Source organism: Helianthus annuus, chromosome 10 (genome assembly GCF_002127325.2).
Source record: "Helianthus annuus cultivar XRQ/B chromosome 10, HanXRQr2.0-SUNRISE, whole genome shotgun sequence".
NCBI lineage: Eukaryota > Viridiplantae > Streptophyta > Magnoliopsida > Asterales > Asteraceae > Helianthus > Helianthus annuus.
Window position 1 is genome coordinate 163,728,002 of NC_035442.2, and position 2,379 is coordinate 163,730,380.

At 33.0% G+C, this 2,379-nt stretch overlaps 1 protein-coding gene across 1 annotated transcript; it reads left to right on the forward strand.

Moving 5' to 3' along the window:
• The first annotated feature begins 400 nt into the window (after positions 1 to 400).
• On the forward strand, positions 401 to 1,358 carry LOC110886358. Its single transcript, XM_022134138.2, has 2 exons — positions 401 to 691; positions 949 to 1,358. Exons 1-2 carry the CDS (start codon positions 578 to 580, stop codon positions 1,225 to 1,227), a joined length of 393 nt encoding a protein of 130 aa, XP_021989830.1. The 5' UTR covers positions 401 to 577; the 3' UTR covers positions 1,228 to 1,358.
• The last annotated feature ends 1,021 nt before the right edge of the window (positions 1,359 to 2,379 follow it).

Consider the following 2,379-nt stretch of genomic DNA (forward strand, 5'->3'; position numbering starts at 1 on the left):
CCCATGCATGCATGTGTGTGACACCTATGGTTTTTTTGTAGCTTCTTGTCACAGTGAATTGAACCATAACTAATTATCCTATCATCTCCTAGTTGGCAATGTTATATGTGCAAGTGTATTCAAGTGAGTGAGTAGAGTAGAATTGAATAACAACCAAGTATATTCTAAAGATTGATGTTATGGATGAGATAAATCTGTGTGTGGGTTGTGCCTTAGTTTCTGTTGCTATTATCTATCTTCTTTTTCCACAACTGGATAGAATCATAAACACACTTCATGATCCTATTGTGGGTCATAAATAGACAGATTGGCTACATGGGTCCCACTACTTCACATGTCCAGCCCCTTGGGAGTATTGAATACCCCCACCCTCACCCCACCCCACCCCACTCCACCCTATTAACCCTACATATATTCTTTCATTCTATACTCAACATCATACCTTCTTCTTTCCCTATTTATTCTACTCAAGCAACCAAAAAGAAGTAAGAGAAAGAGAAAGAAACACTTGAAGTATAGCAAGTTGTTAAGTTGTTTGGAGTTGTGACAGTTGAAAGTTAAGCTTAGTGAAAGTAAGATGGAAATTGTTGAAGATGATGTGTTCTTTGCAGACTTGAGTAAGAGGATCTCCCTTTTGATTATGGATGATGATGAAGACCCTACTCTTCACTGCCCTCCTGTTTCTTTCCAGGTTTACATCTCTCTCTCTCTCTCTCTCTCTCTCTCTCTCTCTCTCTCTCTATACAAAACAAAGATTGAATGAAAGAATGGGTAAGTGGCAATATGAGTTTTCTATTTGTGGAAAGTGACATTTTTCAAGAAACAAAAATATCTAATCAAATCTTCAATATAAGGAAAAAGGAAACCTTGCTATTTTGTTAAGTTTTACTATAAGGGGTAACCCTTGTTTCTTCTGTATTTTTCACATGTTATTGTTTTCTCTTCTAGGTTATCTCTCAAACAATCCATCCAATTCAAAACCAAATACCAACTTTCCATAATCAAAATGGTAGAAGAGAAATCAAAGGAACCGGGGTATTCATCCCACAATCGTCGACTAATCCAAGAAGAAGTAAGCAATCGCGATCCAAGTCTTCGAACACGAGGGTTCAAACTCAAAGGCATGTTGATCATACTTCAAGTGGACACTTTCCTCATGAACCTTACCATAATCACAATACTACTAATACATCTTACAATTCTTTGAATCACAAAAGATGTTATTAATATCAATTAATTAGCTAGTACAATAAATATCTATACAATGGATGTATAAGCTCAATTCATCTAATGTATAAGTGTGTATTTAATTTGTTTCAACTATTATTTTAATAAAAGATGAATGAGTTTTTTTGTGAGTGTTGGATAGCAACCACATAGATCGTGATGGACAACAATATTGAGGACTATGAGTCGCTAAAGAGAATATTTTAAATTCTAATCAATCATGTAAATGTGAATAAAAATATAGTTTCACCTTATTATTGATTGATTTTTGACTTATCTTTTTCAAATATAGCCTTTAAGTGTTTCTTAGTCGAGCTTGAATATTTGTTATCTAGTGTATACATTCTTCTTGTCCCGGAAATAATGAGTTACACTTTATACTTTCATTCCAAATATAAGCTATACATATGGGTATAACTCATATTATTCAATAATGGCTAGTCACAAGTTCAAATCAAGCCGAGCTTAAGCCTAACTTAGTAAAATCTCGTTTATTACGAGTTAAACATAGACTTAATATAACAAACGGGTCAAATTAACGACCTTGTTACTCATATGAATATAGTAATATTTGTATAATATTATGTGTGATTACATAACTAATATTAAAAGATGTATAATTATAGTAAAAAGTAATCGTAGTAAAAGGTAAATAATATGTACCTTTATTATATGTAGCTATACGTTTATATACATATACATGCTATAATATAATTAAAGGTTACAAAGCTATTCGCAAACAAGCTCAAATTTGATTAAAAAAAAACTTTGAACGAAACAATAATTAAGCTTTTAAAATTAAAAAGGAAAAACTACTTGGTGGATCATGGGAATGGAACAATCCAAGCAAGTGCCATGTGCAATGTGGGTCACAATCCGCGTCACGTGATCAAGTCGGATAGGTATAGACATCACAAATGGGGTATTTATAACTAATCTACTCTACTCTTGTTTTGTTATATATATTCACTTCATCAATTCTCCATCACCACATCATCTATTTTTAATTATTGGCATCTCTTGTCAATATGATTTATCTATATTTCACCTATTTGGGATTTTAGATTTTTTCTTTGAGATAGTGTTAAACGGGTTTGACACACATCATTACATAGGCGGAGGTAGTGTACAAGCAGGGATATAGCCCGTGCT

Bases quoted from the DNA above. Each gene is read 5' to 3' on its own strand.
- LOC110886358 (XM_022134138.2), top strand. From the start codon at position 578: ATGGAAATTGTTGAAGATGATGTGTTCTTTGCAGACTTGAGTAAGAGG. The intron at 692-948 runs GTTTACATCTCT...TTTCTCTTCTAG, and splicing joins GCCCTCCTGTTTCTTTCCAG to GTTATCTCTCAAACAATCCA.